Genomic DNA, 26,654 nt, shown 5'->3' on the forward strand with positions numbered 1-26,654 from the left:
TCTCATATAAGCTTTACTTGCATCCCACACAATTTCAATTGGGGTACCTTTATTCAAATTTATTTCAAAAAATTCTTTCAAATGCTTTTTAAGTTCTGTTGTATTTTTTTCATATCTAAACAAATTCTCATTTAATCTCCAAGAACGTCTCTCAACCTTGTCCATCTCAATTTCTATCCATACTGGGCTATGGTCAGTCAAAGTTCTTGGAAAGATCTTTGTTCTTTTTGTCTTAACAAGTAAATCATCTGTCAACAAAATAAAGTCAATCCTAGAGAAGGATCTGTGTCTGTCAGAAAAAAAAGTATAGTCCAATTCTTTTGGATTATGTATTCTCCATACATCTTTTAGTTCCATATCTTCTTTCATGTCAAAAAAGGTCTGTGGTAATCTGAATCTAGACTTTGCCAAACTCTTTTTATCTAATTTAGAGTCGATTACTCCATTCCAGTCCATAATTAAAATAGATCTGTAATCCCATTGCAATATTTTAGTATGTAACATCTTATAGAAATAGTCCTGTTGTTGATTGGGAGCATAAATCCCAATCAGAAGAATTTGGCCATTTGCTGTAGACAATTCAATTGCTACAAACCTACCATCTTCATCTGTTTCTATAACTTTAGCTGTTAACTTTTTATTTACATAAATTACCACACCATTCTTTTTTTGCAAAGTTGAAGATATAAAATGTGTTCCTAGTTTGGAGTTTATCAAATATTTTTGATCTTGAGTTGTGATATGCGTTTCTTGTAAACAAATTATATCATTATTAAATTGTTTCAAATATGTAAATAATTTCTTCCTTTTCTGTACTGAATTCAACCCATTAACATTCCAGGATAAACACTTAAACATCGTCAGACTCTTTCTGGAGCAAAGAGCAAAATAATTGAAGATCATCCGAAAGCTTCGATCTTGCTCCTCCCATAGCTCCAGTCTCTTGTGCAGTACTCTTATCTGCCTCCTTGTCTTGTCTTTCCTGTTGTTGTTGTTGCTTTTGTTTAAGTAACTTAGCTTGAGCTCGAGTTATACGTTAATCCTTAACTTCAATCATCCGAACCGGGTCCAAGATTGGAGAAGATTCCAGCAAGGGCTCATCCAGAAAACCTCCTTCTGCACCTTGCACTTCTTCTAATTCCTGCTTAGACTGTTCTTGCAGTTCTCGTTGAGGTTGCTTCTCTTCACTCTCTTTAATCTCCAAAACTGTAGATGTACGTGGAGATGGTGTTCTTTCCTTAAGAATAGTAGTGTAGAAGTGCTGTGTCTTCTCCACGGTATTCAAATGGTATCTTTCTCCCTTGTATCTGAAAATTATGCCAACTGGTGCATCCCACCGGAAAGGTATCTGTAAATTTTGCAATTCCTTAACAAGAAAGCCAAATTCTTTTCTAGCTTTCAGCATTTTAGGAGGCAATTCTTTATAAATTCCAATTCGTGAGCCCCCCACTTGTACAGAAGTGTAAAAGGATTTTTGCAGGATATCGTTTCTTATTTCTCTATCTGTAAAGTATATGACCACATCTCTAGGTAATTGTCTTTGTCTGGCCACCCAAGAGTTCACTCTGTAAATTTTGTCTATTTTGTGAAAAACCACATCTGGATTAACTTGTAAAATCTTAGCCAGGGCCTCAGAACAAACTTGTCTCAAATCCTGTCTTTCCTCCTCTCGAATTCCTCGAAGCCGTATAGCAAACTCCATTGCCCTGAATTGTATCATGACAATCTCGTTTTCAACTCTTTGCATTTTATTGTCAACATCAGCAATTTTATAATCATTGTCTTTCATCTTAACATTAACTTCTGATTTAAATTCTTCAACTTTAAAATCAACTTTCCCAATAAATTCTGCCAGGCCAGATGCCACTTCTGATATTTTTTTGGTCACCTTGTTTTGATTCTGTTTCACCATATCTTTAACTTCATTAATTTCCTGCATAAACTCCTGATGTGATTTTTGAAGTTTATCATCTATCTCCTGTTGAGATTTTTGAAATTTGTCATCCAAAGTTCTAGAAATAAATTCTTTTAAATCTCCCACATCAATTTCTTTTTTCTGAGTCTGTAGCTGTTGAGCAGGGGGAAGCTGCGTTTCATGTTTGTGTGTGGGGGATCCCCCCCCTGTTGCCTTCCCTTCCTGCTTCTTTGAAGCCATCCTGCCACGTGATCTAGTTTTTCTAAAGAGGGAAGTTCCTTTTCCTATCCCTCCTGCACAAAGACTTCTAAAAAAGTCCCCCAGATTTGATCAAATAAAGATTGAGGTAAAGCAAAGTCAAGTATTAAAAAGGGAGAAATTTTTCACTTGTTTCTCTTATTACAAGCAAGGCAACTTTGTAGCAACTTGGAAACTTTGTAACAAAACAAGATAATTTCACCAATCCACACTCGCTGGCTCGTTAACTCTAGGGCTGAGCGCCATGTTTTTTCAAAGCACTTTCACTCATTCGCATTTTTCTCAGTTTAAAAAGTCAACAAAGCGCTAATACTTGCGTTTCCAAGTTTCAGGATTCAGGTAATTTCGCTGTTTATTAAAGCTGGTTCTTTTCGCTTTGAGTTTCCTGCAGCCGGCTTGTTCTGCGAAAGCAGAATCGTCCCACGTCGCCCAGAGTTTCAGCAGGTTGGGAGGGAGCCACGCCTGTTCTCTCCCCCAGAAACTTCCCTGGGGGGTTGCAGGGGCTCGACCTGTGCCCTGCGATCTCTTCTTCTTCAATCCTACGGATTTGGAAGTTTTCGAGCCGCTTCTTTGTCTCGAAGCGGCACTACGGGCGGCGGGGCTGGCGGAGCTTCAAAAGGCGCCGCCGTCGCCGAAGACAGGGAAACCGGAAGTCGGGGGTAGTATAGTTTAATGTTATGAAGAAATGTATAGTACACAGGGGGGAGAATAGAAGGGCAGTAAAGTATGATATGATATAAAATGATTTGGACTTGGATTTCACCTTGGGGAAGTCATGGGAGGAGGGGAGGGCTAGGGAGGGTTAGGGAGGGAAAGTGGGGGGGAAATGGGAAAATTTGTATTTGTAAAACTTTTTCAATAAAAAAAAATTAAAATCAATTTAGTCTCTATGACCGTACAATCTGTAATTATACCTAACAAAAAGAACTGTGGAGTAAATTTTATCTTCTTTTTGAGAATGTTTTGGATAATCCACCATATTTTTATCCAAAATGCCTTAACTTTTTACATGTCCACCATATATGATAATACGTGGCATCATCACATTCACATCTCCAACACTTAGGTTGCAAACTTGGATATATACAGGCTAGCTTTTTAGGATCTAGATACCATCTATAAAACATTTTATAAAAATTCTCTCTTAAGTTTTGGGCTTGCATAAACTTTACATTTCTAACCCATATTTTTTCCCATGTTTCCATCATTATTGGTTCTTCAATATTTTGTGCCCATTTTATCATACAATCCTTAACTAGCTCTGTTTCTGAATCTATTTCTACCAATGCATTATACAACCTTTTTATATGCATTTGGCTTTGGTCTCTAATTTGTTTTACCAAGTTCTCCTCATTTTGCGAGATACCAATTTTCTGATCTTCTCTCCATCTAGCTTGCAGCTGTCCATACTGAAACCATGTTTGAATTATCCTTTCTTCTCTTAATTGATTCAAAGATTTTAGTTGTAATGTACCTCCTTCCTTATTAAGAAGGTCTTTATAAGTAATCACATCTTGTTTTTGCTCTACACTTATATTCTCTATCGCGTGTCTGGGTATTGCCCACAATGGTAACTTATTGTTTAATTTATACTGATACTTTTTCCAGACACGCAGTAAAGCATTTCTTAATATATGACTTTTAAAAGTCTTGTCCACTTTCTTATCATATAATAAATAAGCATGCCAACAGTAAACCAAATCATATCCCTCAATATTCAATATTCTTTCTTCTGTTGAATTCATCCAGTCACTAATTGCTGACAGAGCAGCTGCCTCATAATATAATCTTAAATTGGGCATTTTGAGACCTCCTCTTTCACGTATATCCTGCATTATTTTTTGTTTTATTCTGGGTCTCTTCCCTGCCCAGACAAAATTATTAATACCCTTCTGCCATATCTTCAAATTTTCATCTTTTTAAAGTATTGGTATCATTTGAAAAAGAAACTAAAACTTAGGCAAAACATTCATTTTTACTGCTGCTATTCTTCCTAACAAAGATAATTGTAATTTTTTCCAATTTTCCATCTCTCTCTGTATTTTTTGCCACAACGGATCATAATTATGCTTAAATAATTTCACATTTGATGTCATAATATAAATCCCTAAATACTTAACTTTTTTTACTATTTCAAATCCTGTTAGTCTTTTTAATTCATCTTTTTGATTTGTGGTCATATTTTTAGTTATTATCTTCGTTTTCCCTGCATTTATTTTAAATCCAGATACTTGTCCATATTGCTTAATTATATCCATTAGACCTACAACCAACTGTAATGGTTGGGTTAAAGTAACAACCAAGTTGTCTGCAAATGCTCGTAATCTGTAGTCATACTGCCTAATTTTAATTCCATTTATTTTATCCGATCCACGTATCTTACTCAACAAAAATTAAAGTCAAGATAAACAAGATGTCAGCACTTCAACCTGCATTTACTCTAGTGCTGACATAAGAAGGAGAAGCGAAGGCATCTGGAAAGGGACGTTTGACTTTTCACCTACTTATTTTCCCTGGAGATAATATCCCCTAGGAGATGAGATGGGAGGGGGAAAATTCCTTTGAGCTGGAGTAGATTAGGGGTAGAATGACTTGGAAAAGATGGCCAATGAGTGCAGGGGAGTGGGGAATGGAAAGGGAGGGTTTTGAGGCTGGAAGTCAGTGTTGGCTTCGTTTGGAGTCGGGTTAGAATGTCGTGCTTAATAAATAGGAGTTTTTCTTCAAAGACTTTGTTTGAAATGCAATTTATTTGAGACGACCTCGAAACTTGACACAATAATGGAGACAAGGGACATCCTTGTCTTGTTCCTTTTTCTATATTAAAAGTATCTGTTAAACTACCATTAATTATTATTTGCGCTGTTTGTTTCTGATATATTGCCTTAATAGATTGTGTAAAATATTCTCCAAACTGCATCTTTTCTATTATTTTTAATAAGAAATGCCAATTCAATCAATCAAATGCTTTTTCCGCATCAAGAAATATTAGCACCGCAGGGATTTGGTTGTTCTTCCCCAAATACTCTAATAGGTTAACAACTTGCCTTACATTACTCTTCATTTGTCTACCATTTATAAAACCAGTTTGATCATTATGAATCATTTGTTGCATGACTGTCATTAACCTATTTGCTAGTATTTTAGCAAAAATCTTGTAATCTGTATTTAAAAGTGATATAGGCCTATAATTTTTTGGCTGGGTGTGGTCTTGCTCCTCTTTTGGAATCAGAGAAATAAAAGCTGTCCTCCAGGATGGGGGTACATCTCCTCCAGATTGTATGTTGGTAAATAACTTGAGTGGTTCCACCATTTCTAACTACAAGTGTTTATAATAAGCAGCTGTCAAACCATCCGTCCCAGGGGCTTTACCCACTTTCAACTGCTTAATTGCAAACATAATCTCCTCGGAAGTTATTGGTTGATTTAAACCCTCCCTTTGCTCTTTTGTAATTATAGGAATATTCTCTTTCTCTAAGTATCTATCGACATCTATACTTTGAATTTCATCACTAGCATACAACCTCGTATAAAATTCTAAAAATGCTTTTTTAATCATATTTTGCTGATAAACCTCTTTACCTTTATATTCTATTTTCTCTATGGTCCATGACTTTTGTTTTTTCCTTAACAGATATGCTAACCATCTCCCTGGTTTATTAGCATTGCAAAAAGTATTGTGTTTAGCATATTGCAAATTAGTTGCGACCTGATCTGCCATTAGCATATTAAATTGCCCTCTCAGTAAGTTAATTGCCTCTTTTATTTTCTTGTCTGCTGGGTTCAATATCAAAACTTGTTCTTTTTTTTTTTAATTTCCTCTTCTAAGTCCTTTTTTTTCCTGTTTACATCTATGTTTATTATTCAAATATATCAAGATACCTCTCATATATGCTTTACTTGCATCCCAAACCATTTCCGTAGATGTACCCTTATGCATATTTATAATGAAAAATTATTTCATAATTTTTTTTACATGCTTTTACATTTTCCTCATATCTAAACAGATTTTCATTTAACCTCCAAGACCTCTTAAATCCCATTCCATACTCTAATTCCATCCAAACTGGACTATGATCCGTTAAAACTCTTGGGCAGATCTTCGTCTTCTTCACCCTAGAAAAAAGATCATTAGTAATTAATATAAAATCAATCCTGGAGAAAGATTGATGTCTATCAGAAAAAAAAGGTAAAATCTTTTTCTTCAGGGTTCCTCTCTCACCAGATATCTCTCAACTCCATATCATCCATCATTTCAAAAAACGATTTTGGCAATCTGGCACGCATTGAAATATTTTGCAAGAGCCCCTTCTTATCTTTTTTAGTGTCCAAAACTCCATTCCAGTCGCCCATTAAAATGCATGATTTATAATCCCATTGTAGTAACTTGGAATATAAAAGCTTATAAAATTTTTCCTGTTGTTGGTTCGATGCATATACTCCAATTAAAAGTATTTTTTCTCCTTTTATTAAATGTTCAATTGCTATGAATCTTCCTTGATCATCTGCTTCAATTAGTTTAGCAATTAAGTCTTTTTTTAGGTATATAACTATACCATTCTTCTTCTCGGGAGCAGATGCAACAAAATGTATACCTAACCTTGCATTTATTAAATATTTTTGATCTTTCGTTCTAATGTGAGTCTCTTGTAGACAGATTACATCATTTTTAAACTGTTTCAGATATTGAAATATTTTTCTCCTCTTTTGTGGTGAATTTAGGCCATTAACATTCCAGGTCAGAAATCTAGTTGCCATTCTTGGCCCCCTGAAGCTTTTGGAGCATCTGCTGGAAATCTCCATGCATTTTGCTTTTTGGCCTTGCTCCTTCCACTGCTTCTGTTTTTGTAGTTTCTTGAATCATCTGGAGTTGCTGCACTCTTAATTCTTCTTGACGCTTGGCTGCCGCTCGGGTCTGTCTTTGATCCTTAGGTTCTTCTGTTTTTTCAAATACCTCCAAAGCTTGAGCAGTAGTCAAAAGTTGTATTAAATCTTCTTGAATAATCAAAGCTCCCCTTTGGGCCTGTGCCAACAATTCTTCCTTCTCCCCCTTTCTTGCCCCCTCTGCTTCAGTCTTCCTTCTAGCTTCTGGGCACTGTGGGCATCCAGCCTTTAGTACATTGGTGTAGAAATCTCTTGCCTTCCATACTGAGTTAAGATGATATCTTTCTCCTGAATAGTTCACCACTAGTCCAGCTGGAACCTCCCATCTGTACTGTATCTGACGGTTTCTCAGTTCTTCCACCAGAAAGCCATAATCCCTTCTGGCTCTCAACATTTTGGGGGGGATTTCTTTCAGTTTTAAAACCTCCTGCCCCTGCACTTGAAGTTTATTTTTAAAAGTGACTTGTAGGATTTCATTGCGTATTCTCCTTGTTGTAAAATAGATTACAATGTCTCTTGGTAGATGTTTCTGTCTGGCAACCCATGAATTGACACGGTAAATTTTGTCAATTTGCCATTCAAGATTTGCTTTTTGATCTCCCATTGTCTGTGCAAATGCTTCTGAAAAAATCTCTCTCAAATTCTCTTGCTTATTTTCTCTGAGGCCTCTTATTTTCAAAGCAAATTCCATATCTTTATATTGTATCATTATCACATCGGCCTCTGCTCTTTCCATCTTTTTTTTTTATTGCAAAAGTTTTACAATTACATTTTCACCCCTTTTCCCCCCCCACCTCCCCCCCCAAACTTCCCATCCTCCCTAACCCTCCCTAACCCTCCCCTCCCCCCAGACTTCCCTATAATATACTCATAACTGGTAAAAAGAAAACACAACAACAACAAAAAAAACCCCATAATATAACACTTATATGTAAACTTGAACCCCTCCCTCCCCTGTATAATTTTTCTCTTTACCTCATTACATTAAAATATTTCTAATACATTATTTTCAAATGAAAGCTATTTGATACTTTCTAGTTTGATATTTGTTCTGAACATATTCTATCCACCTTTTCCATTCCCATTCATAAGTCTCTTGTGAACAATCTTTTAAGTATGCTGAAATCTTCGCCATCTCTGCAAAACTGGCCATTTTCAAAGTCCATTCCTCAATAGTGGGCAAAGCTTCATTCTTCCAGTATTTACCTATCAACAATCTTGCTGCTGTTATCATATACAATATCAATTTTGTTTCACCCAATGTAAAACCCTTAACTATACCCAATAAAAACAGTTGTGGAGAAAATTGAATTTTTTTCTTCAAAACATTCTGCATGACCCACCAAATTTTTATCCAAAAAGCCTTAACTTTCCTACAGGTCCACCAAACATGATAATACGTAGCATCCAAACATTCACATCTCCAACATTTTGGCTGAACATTAGGGTACATACATGACAACTTTTTGGGATCTAAATGCCATCTATAAAACATTTTATAAAAATTTTCCCTCAGGTTCTGCGACTGTGTAAATTTAACATTCTGAACCCAAATTTTTTCCCATGTTTCCAACATCACTGGTTCTTCAAAATTTTGTGCCCACTTAATCATACAGTCTTTAACTAATTCAGTTTCTGAGTCCCTTTCTAGCAAAACATTATAAAGCCTTTTGATATGCATTGGACCTTTCTCTCTTATATGTCTAACCAATTCTTCCTCGTGCAACATAATACCAATTTTTTGGTCCTCTTTCCATCTCAATTGTAATTGATTATATTGTAACCAAGTTAAATTAATCCCTTCGTCCAACAGTGTCTGCAATGTCTTCAGCTGCCATCTGCCCGCATCTGTAAAAAGAACCTCTTTGTATAAAACCCCCCCGAGTGTCATTATATTTGTATTCCACAAAGTATGACCAAGATCCAGCCATAGCGGTATTTTATAATCCCATTTGAGTCGATGCTTCTTCCAAACTCTCATCAAAGAGTCTCTAAGTATATGACTTTTAAATACTTTATCAACTTTGTCATCATAAAATAAGTAAGCATGCCATCCAAGTTCAAGATCAAAACTTTCTGCATTCAATATTCCAGCCTTTTTACTTCCAAACCAATCACTTGTTAAAGTTAAAGCTGCTGCATCATAATATAGCTGTAGGTTTGGAAGTTTAAGACCTCCACTTTCTGGAACATCTTGCATAATTTTCAATTTCAATCTCGGCTTTTTCTCATTCCAAACAAACTTATTGAGTCCAGTTTGCCAGACTTTCAATTGTTTATCGCTTTTAAGCACCGGAATCATTTGAAACAAAAAAAGAAATCTTGGCAAAATGTTCATCTTAACTGCCGCTATTCTTCCAAGTAGAGACAGCTGCAGTTTTTTCCAAGTCTCCATGTCTTTCTGCACCTCTCGCCACAACACCTCATAGTTATTTTGAAACAATTTCATGTTTGATTCTGCAACCTGAACTCCTAGATATTTTACCTTAGGTACAGTCTCAAAACCTGCCCTTCTTTCAAGCTCATGTTTACGATCTTGTGTCATGTTTTTAGCTATCATTTTAGTCTTTTTTGGATTCAGTCTAAAACCTGAAACTTTACCATAGTCATGTATAATGTCCTTCATCAGGATTATTGATTCCATTGGTTGTGATAGGGTAACAACCAGATCATCTGCAAATGCCTTTATTCTGTAATCCTCTTGCCTAATCATTATACCTTTCAAGATATTAGAGTCCCGTATTGTGTTTAGCAAGACTTCTAGTGTTAGAATAAATAAAAGTGGGGACAACGGACATCCCTGTCTTGTTCCTTTTTCAATTTTAAACTCTGTTGTTAAACTTCCATTAATGATGATCTGTGCCTTTTGCTCTTGGTAAATTGCTGAAATCGCCTGTATAAATTGATCCCCAAAATCCATCTTTTTTAAAGTCTTTAATAGAAAATTCCAATCCACTCTATCAAAGGCCTTCTCAGCATCCAAAAAGACCAGCACTGCAGGAATCTGTTTATTCTTCTCAAGATATTCCAATAAATCTATTACTTGCCTTACATTATCCTTCATGTGTCTGCCCTCAATAAATCCCGCTTGATCATCATGAATCACCTTTTGGATTACTGGCATCAACCTGTTGGCTAATACTTTCGCATAGATTTTATAATCTGTATTCAAAAGAGATATTGGTCTATAATTCTCTGGTTTTTTAGGACCGACTTGTTCTTTTGGTATCAAAGATATATAAGCAGTTGTCCATGATGGGAGTATTTTACCCCCTTGTTGAATATTGCAAAATAAATCTCTAAGTTGTCCCACCATTTCAGCTTGCAAAGTTTTGTAATACACTGCAGTCAAACCATCCGTGCCAGGAGCTTTGGCTATTTTTAACTGTTTAATTGCTACTATTATCTCCTCCTCTGTTATAGGATAATTCATTCTTTCCTTTTGTTGATCAGTAATTTTTGTAACTCTTTTATCATTTAAATATTTTTCTATAAGTCCATTCTGCACCTCCTCTTTGACATATAGTTTGGTATAATAGTCCACAAAAGCTTCTTTAATTAATTTTTGTTGAAAAATTTCTTTCCCTCCAATATCAATACTATCAATAGTCCGTATACTTTGTTTTTTCCTCAATGTGTAAGCCAACCATCTGCCCGGTTTATTAGCGTTACAAAATGTGTTATGCTTCGCATATTGTAAGTTTGTTGCAACTTGTTCCGCCATAAGCATTTGAAATTGGTCTTTCAAAAGTTTTATAGCACTACGTATTCTTTCATCTGTTGGATTTTTAATGAGTAACTTCTTTATTCTTTATTTCTATTTCCAGTTCAGATCTTTTCTTTTGTCGAAACAGTCTATGTTTAGAGTTCATGTAGATAAGTACCCCTCTCATATAAGCTTTACTTGCATCCCACACAATTTCTATTGGGGTACCTTTATTCAGATTTATTTCAAAAAATTCTTTCAAATGCTTTTTAAGTTCTGTTGTGTTTTTTTCATATCTAAACAAGTTCTCATTTAATCTCCAAGAACGTCTCTCAACCTTATCCATCTCAATTTCTATCCATACTGGGCTATGGTCAGTCAAAGTTCTTGGAAAGATCTTTGTTCTTTTTGTCTTAACAAGTAAGTCATCTGTCAACAAAATGAAGTCAATTCAAGAAAGGATCTGTGTCTGTCAGAAAAAAAAGTGTAGTCCAATTCTTTTGGATTATGTATTCTCCAAACATCTTTTAGTTCCATATCTTCTTTCATGTCAAAAAAGGTCTGTGGTAATCTGATCCTAGACTTTGCCAAACTCTTTTTATCTAATTTAGAGTCGATTACTCCATTCCAGTCTCCCATAATTAAAATAGATCTGTAATCCCATTGCAGTATTTTAGTATGTAACATCTTATAGAAATGGTCCTGTTGTTGATTGGGAGCATAAATTCCAATCAGAAGAATTTGGCCATTTGCTGTAAGCAATTCAATTGCTACAAACCTATCATCTTCATCTGCTTCTATAACTTTAGCTGTTAACTTTTTATTTACATAAATAACCACACCATTCTTTTTTTGCGAAGTTGAAGATATAAAATGTGTTCCTAGTTTGGAGTTTATCAAATATTTTTGGTCTTGAGTTGTGATATGCGTTTCTTGTAAACAAATTATATCATTATTAAATTGTTTCAAATATGTAAATAGTTTCTTCTTTTCTGTGCTGAATTCAACCCATTAACATTCCAAGATAAACACTTAAACATCATCTCCCTCTTTCTGGAGCAAAGAGCAGAATAATTGAAGATCATCCAAAAGCTTCGATCTCGCTCCCCCCATGGCTCCAATCTCTTGTGCAGTACTCTTAACTGCCTCCTTGTCTTGTCTTTCCTGTTGTTGTTGTTGCTTTTGTTTAAGTAACTTAGATTGAGCTCGAGTTATACGTTGGTCCTTAACTTCAATCATCCGAGTCGGGTCCAAAATTGGAGAAGATTCCAGCAAAGGCTCATCCAGAAAACCTCCTTCTGCACCTTGCATTTCCTCTAATTCCTGCTTAGACTGTTCTTGCAATTCTCGTTGAGGTTGCTTCTCTTCACTCTCCTTAATCTCCAAAACTGTAGATGTACGTGGAGATGGTGTTCTTTCCTTAAGAATAGTAGTGTAGAAGTGCTGTGCCTTCTCCACGGTATTCAAACGATATCTTTCTCCCTTATATCTGAAAATTATACCAACTGGGGCGTCCCACCGGAAAGGTATCTGTAAATTTTGCAATTCCTTAACAAGAAAGCCAAATTCTTTTCTAGCTTTCAGCATTTTAGGAGGTAATTCTTTATAAATTCCAATTCGTGAGCCCCCCACTTGCACAGAAGTATAAAAGGATTTTTGCAGGATATCGTTTCTTATTTCTCTATCTGTAAAATATATGACCACATCTCTAGGTAATTGTCTTTGTCTGGCCACCCAAGAGTTCACTCTGTAAATTTTGTCTATTTTGTGAAAAACCACATCAGGATTAATTTGTATAATCTTGGCCAGGGCCTCAGAACAAACTTGTCTCAGATCCTGTCTTTCCTCCTCTCGAATTCCTCGAAGCCGTATAGCAAACTCCATTGCCCTGAATTGTATCATGACAATCTCGTTTTCAACTCTTTGCATTTTATTGTCAACATCAGCAATTTTATAATCATTATCTTTCATCTTAACATTAACTTCTGATTTAAGTTCTTCAACTTTAAAATCAACTTTCCCGATAAATTCTGCCAGACCAGATGCCACTTCTGATATTTTTTTGGTCACCTTGTTTTGGTTCTGTTTCACCATATCTTTAACTTCATTAATTTCCTGCATAAATTCCTGATGTGATTTTTGAAGTTTATCATCTATCTTCTATTGAGATTTTTGAAATTTGTCATCCAAAGTTTTAGAAATAAATTCTTTTAAATCTCCCACATCAAATTCTTTTTTCTGAGTCTGTAGCTGTTGAGCAGGGGGAAGCTGCATTTCATGTTTGTGTGTGGGGGATCCCCCCCCCCTGTTGCCTTCCCTTCCTGCTTCTTTGAAGCCATCCTGCCACGTAGTCTAGTTTTTCTAAAGAGGGAAGTTCCTTTTCCTTTCCCTCCTGCACAAAGACTTCTAAAAAAGTCCCCCAGATTTGATCAGGTAAAAGCTGAAGTAAAGCAAAGTCAAGTATTGAAAAGGGAGAAATTTTTCACTTGTTTCTCTTATTACAAACAAGGCAACTTTGTAGCAACTTGGAAACTTTGTAACAAAGCAAGATAACTTCACCAATCCACACTCGCTGGCTCGTTAACTCTAAGGCTGAGCGCCATGTTTTTTCAAAGCACTTTCACTCATTCGCATTTTTCTCAGATTAAAAAGTCAACAAAGCGCTAATACTTGCGTTTCCAAGTTTCAGGGTTCAGATAGTTTCGCTGTTTATTAAAGCTGGTTCTTTTCGCTTTGAGTTTCCTGCAGCCGGCTTGTTCTGCAAAAGCAGAATCGTCCCACGTCGCCCGGAGTTTCAACAGGTTGGGAGGGAGCCGCGCCTGTTCTCTCCCCAGAAACAATTCCCTGGGGGGTTACAGGGGCTCGACCTGTGCCCTGCGATCTCTACTTCAGCAATCCTGAGGATTTTGAAGTTTTCGAGCCGCTTCTGGGTCGCGAAGCGGCTCTACAGGCGGCGGGGCTGGCGGAGCTTCAAAAGGCACCGCCGTCGCCGAAGACAGGGAAACCGGAAGTCTCTGCTCTTTCCATCTTATTCTGGACCTCTCCCATTTTATTTTCCAAGTTCTCATTAGACTGCTTAATTTCTTCCACTTTTTCATCTATTGCTTCAATATGTCCTGCCAGACCTTGGACTGCCATGATAATATCTTCTCTAATTTCCTGATTTCGTTTTTGAATGAACTCTTTAATTTGAACCATCTCCTCAGCAACATCTTGAATTTTATCCTCAAACACAGAAATATATATATATATATTTGTAACAGAGGCTTGTATTTTAAGGGCTTCCTGCAACATTTCAAGTGTTAATATTAGTGGTTCCATTGGAACAGAGAGAGATTGTAATTTGGACCTTTGAGCTGGTGAGCTCCCAGCACTTTTAGGAACAATAGTCTTTATTTGTTTTGAAGTCATTTTTAATTTCTTATTTGAATTTATTCAGCAACCAGAACAACAAATCCACCAAATCCAGAAATTTCCAGTCTTTAAATAATATCAATCCTTTTTTAAAAAACACTGCTATAGTCTTTTTAGCCTTTAATCTTCTTTCTTTCAAAGCAAAGATCTCTAATTTTAGACAGGGGCTGCCAGCGCTAAACGAAACTTTCCTTTTTAACTTTCACTTTCACTCCCCATTAAGGCTCAATCGCCATCTTGGTTTCACTTTCTCCCTTAGTAAGTCAAAAGGAAGTAATACACATTTGGAGTTAAAGTTTAGTACTTGCAAATCTGATCTCTCCTGAATTTGCTCAGCCTGCTTCCAAATCCAATATTTATTCAAAGCGTTGTTTGCAGGGGTGGTCGTGGCGTCTTCTGCTTAAAGCAGAAATGTCCCGGATTCGGAGCTCTGTCGGGCTTCCAGGGAGCTCTCACCCTTCAAGCCCCAGAATTGTTCCTGGGGCTTCTTGGGGAGCTCTATCTGCACCCATCTGCTCTCTTCCTCCCCTTTTCTTGGGGAGAAAGTTTCCAAGCTGCTAGACAGCTGATTTGTGCTGTTCTAGCAGCTTTACGTGATCACGGGGCTGGCGCTCACAAAAGGAGCGTCTTTGGCGCCTACAGTGCCAACGGAAGTCCCGGTGTTACAGGGCCATACTTGGGGCCCTCAAAACTGCCCAAGCCACCACACTATGCACCAGTTGTAGCCTTTAAAACTCTTCAAGGGTAGCCCCATATAGAGCTCATTACAATAGTTCAATGGAAGGTTGGAAACTGGACAAAAATTGTCCAGGCAGATGGGATCCAATGATGGTTTTTTAAGGAGGGGGAAAACCAGGGCTTTCTTAAAAGCATCCTGAAATGTCCCCTCCTCCAGTGACATATTAATCACCTCCTGGACCTGCCCACTGCTCACCATCCTGGAGGCTTTCACAATCCAGGAGGGATAAGGATCTAACTGACAGGTGGTGGCACTGACAGCATCAAGGGCCCTGTCCACCTCAATAACCAGAAGCTAAAGGAAGATGAACAGAAGAGAGGTGGCAATCAAAAGATCCCCTGAGATTTTAGCAAGGTCAGTTGCAGTGACAGATTGTGAAAATCCAGATGCACCCAGAAAAATAAAAGCCAAAATTTTAGCGAATAGCCCAAAATCCCTAACTTGAAAATCAAGGAAAGTGGCCAATACTTAAGAAATATTTCTTTCCTTTCCTTTTCCTTTCCTTTTGAAATTGTAGCCTATCTGAACAAAGTGGGATAGGATAAATGGTGAGATTAATTATGTGGAAGTAAAGGGAATAAATAAAGCCATAAAACAGTAATCATAAATCTGGAAGTGATTTGCATGTCTTGTATAGCAATTAATATTATCAACTGATGATCCATGAAATTATATAACTTTTTCCAGCTGCCTCCATCAAAAGCAAGCTAAATGTGTCTGTGGACCCCTGTGATAACTTTTTCCGATTTGCCTGTGAAGGATGGTTACAAGATAATCCAATACCAGAAGATTATTCAAATTATGGAATCTATCCTTGGCTGAGACATAATGTAGATCTAAAATTGAAAGGTAAGTGGATCCTTGCTAAAGGACTTTAGCTAATTAATTTGCTTCATATAGCTTTTTGTTGTTGTCCTCATTTGTTTCTGCTTATTAAGACCAAACAATAATGTATTGGATAGTTGCTGGTAAAATAATTCATTAAACTTGTATGCCACCTAAGTCTAAATGAGCCTGGGTGGCTATCACTTAAGGTGATACTGTTAATGTATAAATTTTGTTTTTGATAGATTATGTATCAAATAGGTGCCAACTCTTAGCAAACACACAAATTTTCTCCATGACTATCTATCCCATACCTGGTCCTTCAGGTCTTCCAATGATGCATCCACTACCACTGTAACTGAATTTGTTTGCCTTGCTGTTGGTCATTCCTCCCCCCCACCTTCCCTCGACTTTTCTCAACATCAAAGCTTTCTTTACAGAGTTGGATCTTCTCGTAATGTGTTCAGAGTAGGAAAATCTGTGCCTGGTCATTTCTACCCTGAAATGAACTCTGAATTGTTTTGTTTAGTGATTTGTTTGTTTACTTGGGAAAGATTCCTTGGATGAAAATCCTTAAGGGGAAAACAACTCAAGAAATGTGGGGAACTCTGAAAATGTGATCATAAAAAGTCCAGTCCAGCACAATACCACTGAAAAAGAAAAACAAGAAATCCATCATGGTTGCACAAAGATCTCTCTGACTGAAAGACAAAAAGGATAAGTACAAAAAAATGGAAAGAGGGACACCTATTTAAGACAGAATATTAGCAGATAGACAGAAATTGCAAAGATGAAGTCAGGAAAGCAAAGGCTCAGAAAGAACAGACTTGCAACAAAAGTCAAAGATAATAATAAAAAAGTTTATTTTAATATATTAATAACAAAAAAAATTCAAGGAAACAATTGATCCACTAAAGAGAGAAAATGGCAAGGAAGTAACAGTAGTAGGGAGAAAGCAGAGCTGCTTAACCTATTCTTTCTATCAGTCTTCAGGCAAAAAGAAACTATAGCACAACCTACCAAAAAAACTATTGTAAAAGACAGACTAGAAATAAAAATTAAATAAGCAAGAAAATGGTAAGAGAACACCTATCTGACCTTGACGAATATAAATCACTGAGACCCAACAGATTACCTCCCAGAGTTCTGAAGGAGCTGACAGATGTTATTTCAGAACCATTATAACATAATTTCAAAAATCCTGGAGCACCAGGGAAATACCAGAGAACTGGAAAGGGGCTGACATGGTTCCCAACTTCAAAAACAGGAAAGAAAGAAAAAAAAAAACCAGACCCAGGAAACTACACACCAATTAGTCTAACATCAATTCCTGGGAAGATCCTGGAAAAGATAATCAAAAAATAGATCTGTGAACATCTAGAAACAAATAAAGTTATAAGGAGTAGCCAGTATGGGTTTGTTAAAAACAGATCATGCCAAACCAATCTTATTTCATTCTTTGTTAAAGTGACTAAATTAATAGACCAGCGAAATGCTGTGGACATAGTGTACTTAGACTTCAGTAAGGCATTTGACAAAGTAGACCACAACCAGGGGTGAAATGCTTCCGGTTCGGACCAGCTCGGGCGAGTAGGTAGTGATGGCGGCGGGCAGTTTGAAGAACCGGTAGCAAAAATCCCTGCCCCCACCCCCCATGCCCAGTTGAGCCGCGCAATCATCAGAGCCTTTTTTCCCTTTTAAATGGCTCTGATGAGCCAAGCTCTGACGATCCCAGCTGAGTTGCCTGCTAATCAGGCAACTCAGCTTGGATTGTCAGACCCATTTAAAAGAAAAAAAAGTTTCTTTTTTTCCTCCCCCCCACCAGCCTCCAGCTTGCTTACCTTAGCTCCTGGTCGCAACGCCTCCTTGCTTTGCTTGCTGTAATACCTGCAATCCACTGCATCAGCAAGCAATTGAATCTCCCTGCCTGCAATCAAGCTCATCGATGAGCAGCTCTATCTGCACTTGTGGACTTCAACTCCCAGCAAAGCTGGCTGAGGAATTCTGGGAATTGAAGTCCACAAGTCTTAAAGTTGCCAAGGTTGGAGACCCCTGTTCTATTGGGTAAGTTTTTTCCCCTTTGGGAGCTTTAAAAAAAACAGTTAATTGGGGTTTTTTTTAGTTGTTCTTTTTTTAGACCTAGCCATTTAAAGTTTAGGAAGCTTTAAATTTAGCTGCTTTTATATAAAAATAGAAATAAAATAAAATAAAATAATATTTGTGCAGCTTTCTGAGATTTAGTGTATTTCTATAGTGTTTCACTCTAACTACACAAACACACAAAATCTCACAAAGCTGTATGTGGAATTTTGTGTGTGTAAAGTGTGAAAGTTGGTTTTTTGGGCTTTTTGTAGCTGTGTGAGGTTCCTGCTTGTTGCAGGGGCCATTTTGGGTCTAGCACAGCTGCTTTTACATTATGGGTGAGCCAGTTGTGTTGTGTTGTGTTTTGTAGGTTAAAAAAGGGCAAAGAAGTGACATTGACTTGGCCATGCCCACCCAGTCACCTTACCACCAAGCCCCGCCCACTAATTAAGCCATGCCCACAGAACCGGTAGCAAAAAATTTTAGATTTCACCCCTGACCACAACCTACTTGTTGGTAAGCTAGAAAAATATGGAATAGATAACATCACCATCAGATGGATTAGTAGCTTGCTGACAAACTGTACTCAATGAGTAGTCCTTAATGGTACTACATCTACATGAAGGGAAGTAAGCAGTGGGATACCAGAAGGTTCCATTTTAGGCCTAGTACTCTTCAATATCTTCATGAATGACTTAGATGAGGGAATAGAATTCATCAAATCTGCAGATGACACTAAGCTGGCAAGAATAGCTAACATCCTAGAAGACAAGCTTGAACAGGCCCTATCCAACAAAATAAATTTTAATGTGGAGAAAAACAAAGTTTTAAATTTAGGCAGAAAAAAAAATCAAAGGTGTAAGTACAGATTAGGCAAGACCTGGCTGAAAAATAGTAACTATGAGAAGGACCTTGGAGTCCTTAGTGGATGATCACTTGAATATGAGCCAGCAGTGTCCGGTTGTGGCCAAAAAAGCTAATACAGTCCTGAGTTGTATAAACAGAGCAGAGGTGGTATTCAGCTGGTTCTGACCAGTTCTGGAGAACCAGTAACGGACTTTTGAGTAGTTTGGAGAACTGGAAAATATCACCTCTGACTGGCCCCGCCCCATCTATTTGCTGCCTCCCGAGTCCCAGTTGATTGAGTCCCAGCTGATTGGCTGGGTCTTCTTTTGTTGTCCTGCACACGGAGCTGGAAAGCAGGTTAGTGGGGTGGGGAGGGAATGGAGATTTTACAGTATTCTTCCCCTGGAGTGGGGTGGAAATGGAGATTTTGCAATATCCTTCCCTTGCCATGCCCACCAAGCCACGCCCACCAAGCCATGCCCACAGAACCGGTAGTAAAAAAATTTGAATCCCACCACTGAAACAGAGGCATAGAATCAAAATCATGTGAAGTATTAATACCACTTTCTAAAGCCCTAGTAAGACCACACCTGGAATATTGCAACCAATTTTGGTCACCATACTACAAAAAAGTTGTTGAGACTTTGGAAAAAATTCAGAGAAGAGCAACTAAGATGATCAAAGGCCTGGGGACTAAAACATATGAACAACGGTTACAGGATTTGGGTTTGGCTAGTCTAGAGAAAAGAAGAATTAGGGGTGACATGATAGCAGTATTCCAATATTTGAGGGGCTGCTACAAAGAAGAGGGGGTCTAATTATTCTCCAAAGCACCAGAGGGCAGGACAAGAAACAATGGCTGGAAACTAATCAAAATAAAAAGCAAACTGGAATTAAGGAGAAACTTCCTAACAGTGAGGACAATAACCATTGGAATGGCTTGCCTTCAGAAATTATGGGCACTTAAAAAATGTAGGGTTTTAAGAAAAGACTGGACAGCCATTTGTCTGAAATGGTATAGGATTAGGGTTATAGTATACTTTAGTATACTTTAACTGAGATAGTAGTACAGTTGCATTCTTGTTATACCTGGCTTTTTAGGTTTAAGTCACAGATTTTTAAAGTGACATAAATTTAATTTAATTAGCAATGTTTATGTATTTTTAAATTGGTAAATTCTATAAACTTTATTTTGCTGCTGTTTTAAAAAAACTGGACTTTCATTTTATTCAATGACAGAATATTGGGCACATTAAAAATATAATAAATACATCCGTATCAGAAAATTATTTAAGGATTGCATTCTGCATATATATGTTTTCTTAAATTTGAGAGGCAGATGAAGACTGACATTTTTGCTGAGCTGCATGTGATTCCTCTAAAATTATGTACCACTAAAGGATAGTCTTGGGAAATGTTATTCATGCCTAGAAGAAAAATATAGTTTGGGGTGGAAATGTGTAGGAAGTGAAATATTTTAATGTGAAAGTTTTCTATTTATGTTCAATTTTATATATATATATATAAAAAAAGCTCAGTGGGCTGATATATACACAGGAAAAAATAGAAGTCTTGTTTTTAAGCAATGTCAACCATCTTGCTCTAATTACAGAGCAAAATACCATGTGCTGATACTCTTATGCATATCTTCCAATATCAATATTTTCAAAAAATGATTTATATTTTTCTGATGTTTGTGTTTGATATAGAAAGTGTTAGAGATCTGTTTATGTGGAAGATCATTCTATTGACATCAACAGGATTGTAATGTCAAGATGTTTTCTTCCTCAAATATTATAAAGATGTAGCAAGAAATTATTGGATAGTAGTATATTTTTACTGTTAAACCAGATGTGATAATGACCTGATAATTTTTGACCTGATAATTCTAACATCTGTATATTATTCAAGTGTAGAATCAGAGATTTGTGGGAAATATATATTTTCATTGTTTATGTTCTATTCCTGAATTTCAGAAATCAATTGAAGTTCATTAAACTTATATTAGGGATTAGCATGTGTCCATTTTTATAAATTGAAAAAGTTCACTTTTAAACCTGGCTTTCAGGCAAGGACATCCATAATGTTGTTCAAAAATGTAAAGAGGATAGCTGCAATTTCACAATTGAGCCCAATCCCTTTTTTTGTTCATGCAAGAGAGGAATATGCTTTGAAAGCATGGCTACAGTTGCCTATCCTACAAAAATGCACGGCATTTTTGACTGAATGCCATGCATTCATAAATGCTAGACATATGTTGAACAATAATTGGATTCTGAAACAACTGATTTTGGTGGAACCTTACACTGGAATCTTCTTCCTCCATAACATTCGATTTCTATTCTCTAACGGTCAGCTTTCAGCCTTGTTGGAAGACAGCAGATAGAAAGCAACTGCCATGTAATAATGCAGAATCCAGCAGAGGTCTTTATTTTCCTGAAGTGTTTTAATGTCAAATCCCTCTTGCATTAAAAATAAGCACCACAATTACAAATTACTACATAATTTGTAGTAAACCATTGTATTTCACTGTTTACAAGGTACTGCATTACAATTTCTAATAATTTGAAGGCATGTAAACCAAGTGATCTTAAGCAATGTAAAATAGAGAGAAATACCAAGATTTTGACATACAAAATTCTTGATCGAGACTAATAAAATACTTTAATTGGGCTGACAGCCTAGTCTTACTTGGATTAATTAAGCCTGCAATTCAATGAAAACTTATTTGAAAAAGAGCCCACTGATTAGACATTTTTTCTGAATAAGTATGTGTAGGATTACACTATGAACAATTGTTAGAGCAATGTTTATATTTGACTTGTAATATATTTTGATTTGTGCTTCTTACATATTGTGATATTGTGTAAACATTGAACAGTCTCTTCCCCAAAATGAAAATTAAATACCAAGGTTTTGATCCCACCTTAGATGAACATCTGGATAATAATCAACCCTGAATTTAAGATCCTAGTCTAAGTTGGGAATATGGGTAACCTGGGTACCATAGAATCCACAGCCCATGTTCTTCTTTACTGCCTGTTTTATAGGCACATTTGCCACAAGTAGATGACACCTCTTTTATTTAAACTTCTGTAGCACTCTAATAGCTTTTATCTGCACTGCCTGTTATGTTTATTTCTCTGAAAGTAGCAAACTTTTGCTATACGGTGTGTAAGCTTTACCCACAAATTATAGTTGAATAACTATTAAAATTATTTTTATCTAGCTGGACCTCGATTAGAAGAAAATTCTTAATTCTCCCTCCTTGTAAATCTATGAGATGTTCCATAGCAAAAGCAGCTGTAGCACTTCCTTCATCCTTAGAAACAATTTTGGAAAGGCCACAATTAACCACAGATAGATTTTCAGATGCTAAGACTTATAGCATCATCTAGTTATCGTTATATCAGCACAATGGTTGGATCATGCTAGAAAACACTATTAATCATTTTGAGCAAATTATTAAAACTGACAAATTCTCCCCTCCCTGTCCAATGAGAAGTACAAAAGCTGGCTGCAAATCACATTATGATTTCACTGTTGCTGGTTCATAATTGCATTTCAGTTGATTTTTAAAAGGCCTGATTGCTGCTGTGCAGAAGGTGGCAAAGCTGCCCCTTTGTCTCTTAGAACCTTTAGGGAAATGGTGACTTGCAGCTATGGAAGCTTTGCAGCTTTGCAGCAGTGCAGAATAAGAAGAATCTAGAATTAGTAGTAGAGAACGCAGAAATCACCCAAGAGCCTGAAAAAGATGACTTCTGTCACTATCCACACCAGTGAGGTGAACAATATTGCCTGTGCAATATCAAGCACTTCCTAAAAGTGATCACTTTGCATCTTCCATTCTAGTGATAATGAGAGCACTTTATTCCAGTTTTGAGCCCATATTTTGTACAAGGCAATATAACTATTACTATTAACTATTAACTATTATAATTTAACTATATAATAATGCTCAGAAGGCCTTTGATAGGGTTAGGTGGAAATTTATGTTTGCCTTGTTAGATAAAATGGAATTTGGAGATAATTATATACGGGCGATAAGATCGATCTACTCAACTCAAATAGCTAGAGCTTTAATTAATGGGGAAGAAATGGGTAGGATTGAAATTGGAAAAGGCACAAGACAAGGATGCCCACTGTCCCCACTTCTATTTATCTTTACACTAGAACCTCTGCTACGGGAAATTAGGAAGAATCAGGGAATAAAGGAGCTGAAGGTGAGATCTGAAGAATATAAAACTCAGGCATTCGCGGATGATTTGGTTTTTATTGTAGAGAATCCATTAGAATCAGGTAAAAACTTGCTTCAGGAGATAAGAGTTGCAGGTCTCCGAATCAACAAAGACAAGACAAAGATTATAATAAAGAATATGACATGAAATCGTTGGAATGAATTGGAGAGAGAATTGGGCCTTCAAGTGACTAAAAGAATAAAATACTTGGGTATTTGGATGTCTTCTAAAAATACATCTATTATGGCAGATAATTACACAAAGTTGTTAGCCCAAACAAAGACAGACCTAGAAAAGTGGGAGCACCTGCAACTCTCCTTACTTGATAGGATAGCTACGATTAAAACCCACGTACCTCCGAAATGGAACTACTTATTTCAGACTGCCCCCGCAAGACTGGATAGTGGTTTTTTTAAACTGCTAGATGTGAGGAAATTTGTGTGGCAGAAGAAGAAGCCCTGGATAAAACTTAAAATGCTCCAAGAGGCTCCATGTAGAGGGGGATTTGGTCTACCAAAATGGGAGTTTTACTACCAAGTGGCAAATTTAACTTGGATCAGAGACTGGATGCTTTTAAATAGGAAGAGGACTCTTACATTGGAGGGTTATGATTTGTGTCAAGGTTGGCACCATTTTCTATGGAGGGAGAGGGGCAAGAAATATGGACAGTTTAAGAGACACTACCTTCGGAGAATATTATTAGAATCTTGGGAAAGAGTTAGGAACAGGCATTATTCAATGATTCCGATTTGGTTTGTCCCATTAGAGGCAGTAACACATGCAACACTATATAATAAGGAAATACCATTGACTTATCAGGATTTGCTTGACCCTCAAGGGGAATTGAAGACCCGAGAGGAGCTTACAAAACAGGGCAAAAAGGTAGACTGGTGGGCGTATGCCCAAATATAATCGAGAGTCAGAAAGGACCAAAGAAAGGAGGGAATATATAGGTCACTACAGGTCATTAGATAAAACCTTATTGGGAATTGAAAAGAAATTACTTTCAAGGTGCTACCAGTTTTTAGTATCACGATGGATTGGTGAGGAGGTGATTAAGGACACTATGATTGCCTGGGGGAAGAACCTTGGATTTTCTCCAAATCTGGATAAATGGGATGAGATATGGAATAGGAATATGAAACTTACTTTGTCAACCCCCTACAAGGAAAATATTTATAAAATGGTCTATCGTTGGCATATCTCCCCGGCAAGAATTGCAAGAATGTTCCCGGGAGTTTCTCCGGCATGCTGGAAGTGTGGGAATGGTTGTGGGACATACTACCACCAATGGTGGACGTGCCCCCAAAGCAGGCAAATATTGGTCCAAGGTTCGGAACTGGATGGTGGAAATTACAGGATATAAGATAGAGCTGAAACCAGAGATTTTTTTATTAGGAATGAAACCAGACAAAATAACTAAGGAAAAATGGTATTTGATCCTCCACATCACTACTGCAGCTAGGATACTATACGCACAAGAATGGAAAAACGAATTAATACCCACAGAAAATAAATTGATTTGGAAAATTACAGAATGCGCAGAGGCAGACCGGTTAACGAAATTACTTAGGAACCAAAAAGATTCTGATTATTACAAATGTTGGAATTTATGGTATAATTGGGTGAAAGAAAAGACAGGGAAATGAAATGGATTGTATTAGTGGTATAGGCGCAGATTTGTGTACGTTAGTTGCAATAACCTTGTATGTATATATGTAAAGTATTGTATTTTTAAAAATGAAAATAAACTTTATTTTTTTAAAAATTTTTTTTAACTATATAACGATTTCATTTTGAATTGTTGATTAAAATATTTTAAGCTTGCCAGTTTTAAGCAACATGGGGGGGAATCCAAATAATAGCACAGTAGCATGTGTTTGTACTAAAGAGAATATCTTGAGTGTATTTAAATCATAAATTTCATGCTAATATATTTTCGTATGTTGTATTTGTGGCTTTTAAAAGTAAGATATATAAGATTTAACAATTCCTGAATGGATAATGGATTATATTAACTGATGGTTTAATGTACTTAGGAGCCACATTGGCTCTCCTGTAAGCTGAATAACTAATATATTTTATATAAGAGAGTTAATAGCATTTGTCCTTTTTCACAACCCTTGAATTCTCTTAATAATTATGTATTAATTCATTTTTAACCAAATGTATTGAATTAAATGATAGAAAAGTCAGAAATTGTGTAGGTTAGCTAGATGACTAGTTTTCATAAAGGCTATGTGGGAAACCTGGAATGAGGAAAAGGGATAATTTATTTTCCCAATGAGATTTTCATGGCTCTTCATGATGTGAGCCATAGGATTTCCTCAGACTCCTTTTGGTTAGGAGAGAGACATCACCTCTGAATTTTAGGAATTTATGCTGTTGGATCAAGTGAACAGTTTTATTTAGCTTTGGGGTTGCATTTATTGTGTAATACAGTATTTAACTGACCTTCATTTTCCATTACAATGATTCATCATCTTTTCCTCGAATTCCAAAATTTACAAAGTATGTACCAAAGTATATAAATTACATTCAGTGTTATCTCTGTATTCCATAATTTGTCCAGTTATCGTAATTACCATTGAAAAGAATAACATGTAAGATACCAGGAAGCAAAACTTACACAGAGTGTAAATCAAGCTCCCTGATTTAGTTCTTGCAGCTCCAATTAACTGAAATGGAAGCTCATAAGCTTTCTATGTCTGTTGAACTATGAGTCAATGCACAGAATGCTCAGAATTGTAATTCAGCAACATTTGAAGTCCTGAGTACTGAATTTAGGGATCAGGGCTAAACTACATGTTACCTTAAATATGTTGTTGCATTTAATGTGATGATTTTAAAAATAGAGGGAGAAATAACAGCTGCTTTAGAAGATGTAAATAAGTTCATGAACTCAATGCAAACAGAAAGAAGGGCTTGCCTTATTTCTAGTAAAAATCATCCCCATCTAAGGAATATTTAGCATAGCAGTAGTGATAAATGCACTGATTATACTGTAATATCATATTATTGCTTGTGCAACATTTTGGAATGTGAACAAATTTCTACATTATTGTGTGGCTGGCACCAGGGTGGGGCACATCCCTTACTTTCCTGAAGCTACTGAGGTTATAATAAGAAACATGTGGTCCTTTGATAACTTCTTCATTAGTCTAGCTTGTCAATAAGCCATTGGCTATTGTGACAGGACATTACAATAACCACAATATAACTGATGAGTTCAGATTAAGAAAGATAATAAAAAACTTCTTAAATTTTTCTATGGTTTCACTATACACAATGATGGTTATTTCATGACAGAACAGGCTTTTTATTATAGGAATGGATAAGGGAATTACTTTTATGGCAGCAAGGAAATGAAATATCTGTAAATTATGTCAGAAGATATTTGAGTTCTACTGAGTTCTCTCCTAAGAATTTTGCAAAAAACTGTGGAGTTCAAAAATCACCAAACTACAAAGTAGATTTGCAGAAAGTGAATAGGACTCCAGATTTGAAGGGAATAATAGATTTCAAACAGTTTTTAATTCCTTAGAAAAATGTACTTTAGAAAGACACATATCACTACAGTGGAATCTCTGTCTAATCTTGTAGTATAGCAATGATAAGATAACTACATCAGGACCCTTTTATGTGCCCCAAGCTTCAGTCTTAAAAATTACAAAATGCTCTCAGAGAAGGGTCAAGGCAATACTGATCATCCATCCATCTTGTCAAGAGCAGAAACGTGCATCTTAGTTT

At 36.5% G+C, this 26,654-nt stretch overlaps 1 protein-coding gene across 2 annotated transcripts in view; it reads left to right on the plus strand.

Annotated features, from left to right (window-relative positions):
* The window catches only part of PHEX (phosphate regulating endopeptidase X-linked), a 319,542-nt gene that overhangs the window by 22,057 nt on the left and 270,831 nt on the right, over positions 1-26,654 (plus strand). For both annotated transcript variants that reach the window (XM_060686722.2, XM_087871354.1), the window contains exon 3: positions 15,601-15,762. In XM_060686722.2, the coding sequence (XP_060542705.1) occupies positions 15,601-15,762 (162 nt within the window). The remainder of the gene's footprint in view (positions 1-15,600; positions 15,763-26,654) is intronic.

The sequence above is a fragment of the Pantherophis guttatus genome, chromosome 5 (genome assembly GCF_059756535.1).
Source record: "Pantherophis guttatus breed Tessera chromosome 5, ASM5975653v1, whole genome shotgun sequence".
NCBI classification, from domain to species: domain Eukaryota; kingdom Metazoa; phylum Chordata; class Lepidosauria; order Squamata; family Colubridae; genus Pantherophis; species Pantherophis guttatus.